A 1,827-nucleotide genomic window follows, 5' to 3' on the forward strand; every position below is an offset into this window, starting at 1 on the left:
AAATATCAAATAAATCCTTTGTGATGATTCAATTTACACACAAACCAACACCGAACAACAACCACTCCTTCATCTCAAGTGTAAGCTATGCAACACACACACACACAAACACACACACAGACACACACACACAAACACACACACAGACACACACAAACACACACACAGACACACACACACAAACACACACACACACAGACACACACAGACACACACAAACACAGACACAGACACACACACAGACACACACAAACACATGCAGACACACAAACACACCAACAGACACACACACACGCAGACACACACACACCCACAGACATACACACAGACACACACAGACACACACAAAAAGACACACACAAACAGACACACACACAAACAGACACACACACAGACACACAAACAGACACACACAGACACACACAAACAGACACACACAGACACACACACATCTCTTTTACTTATAGATTTAGTAAATTAATAAAGAGCCGTTTTTCAGATTCGAACATTTCATTAAATAAAATTCATTAAAGAGTTCTGAATGTGTGTGTGGGTGTATGTGCGCGTGTGTGCGTGCGCGTGTGTGCGTGTGTGTGCGTGCGTGTGTGTGTATATTAATTAAACACATATTAATTAGATTAAATCCACAGGTGTTAATAGGGGCTGGTTTTAAACAGAAAAAAAAAGACTTTATTTTATATACCGTGTGCTGGATTAAAAATGTACAACATAAACACAAGCATCTTTTAGAGAGGATGAGGATGATGATGCTGCTGGATGAAGTGATGATAAACGGGTGGTGATGAATGGAGTGTCTGTGGGTTACTGAGCACTCGTGATAGTTACTCGTGATTCTGATTTGTGGAGAGTGTTGATGATGTTTCACAGAGACACACCGCAGGTCCACCTGAAGCGAAGCTCTGAAGGATGTGAATAAGATATAACAGTGAGGTGAGTTCCTTCATGACAGGCGTGAACTTCCTGTTTAATGAAACGTCTCTGTTTCGAGCGGCAGTTCATACTCTCTCTCTTCCCCACCCCCTCCCCCCCCTCTGCACTGCATCAGATCTGTGTGAATATTTTAGTTCAGATCGTCTGTCTCTGACTCAGCCTTACTCCATGTTTATCTCTTTAAGGCTTCTTGCATTTGCCTTTTTTTTCTCTCTGCTGGAACTTGCGCAGTCTGCGAGCCCATGTGTCCCTCCACTGGATGACCAGACTTCCTTTATCAGCCACCATGCCGCTCTGCCCCGGCGCGTCCTCGTTGTTCCCCAGCAGCAGGTATTTCTTCCCTGTTTTTATTTTGGGACATTTGCAGGCTACGTCTTTGGCTCGGACCCACAGCAGCTGGTCTCCTCGTCGGATGCGGCTCTCGCTCTGCTTGTACACAGACACGATGTTCACAGTAAATTTCCACCACTCGCCCGCCTTGTCCGATTTCAGGATGTGGACCTGAACCGCTGCAGGAGCACAGAGACGTCATGTTACACACTCAACACACAACACACACACTGTCACCGTAATCCTGTCACAAATAATAAACATTCAGCACATCATCTGCTGCTCAGACAGTGTTTAATTAAAGCGTTAGGTGAAACACTTTCTGTTTAATTAACGTCCCTAACGAATCTGTTTAGATTACTGATGTGAGAAGGGGGCGGGGCTTCCAGGGATATCAGAGAGAACAAACATCTGTGCAGCTGTCAATCACTCACTATTTACTGATTGACTTCTCTGCTGTTAATTATTAACATTATTTAATAACTCAATTAACATTATTTAATAATTCATTACTCAGGAACTTCATTATTCCAAATAGAAACATTT

At 43.3% G+C, this 1,827-nt stretch overlaps 1 protein-coding gene across 1 annotated transcript in view; it reads right to left on the reverse strand.

The window, feature by feature from the left end:
• Positions 1 to 354: 354 nt before the first annotated feature.
• The window catches only part of ntn1a (netrin 1a), a 58,940-nt gene continuing 57,467 nt past the window's right edge, over positions 355 to 1,827 (reverse strand). Inside the window, exon 6 of the mRNA XM_060869099.1 lies at positions 355 to 1,460. Coding sequence (XP_060725082.1) covers positions 1,132 to 1,460 — 329 coding nt within the window. The 3' untranslated portion in view covers positions 355 to 1,131. The remainder of the gene's footprint in view (positions 1,461 to 1,827) is intronic.

The sequence above is a fragment of the Tachysurus vachellii genome, chromosome 4 (genome assembly GCF_030014155.1).
Source record: "Tachysurus vachellii isolate PV-2020 chromosome 4, HZAU_Pvac_v1, whole genome shotgun sequence".
Classification (NCBI taxonomy): domain Eukaryota; kingdom Metazoa; phylum Chordata; class Actinopteri; order Siluriformes; family Bagridae; genus Tachysurus; species Tachysurus vachellii.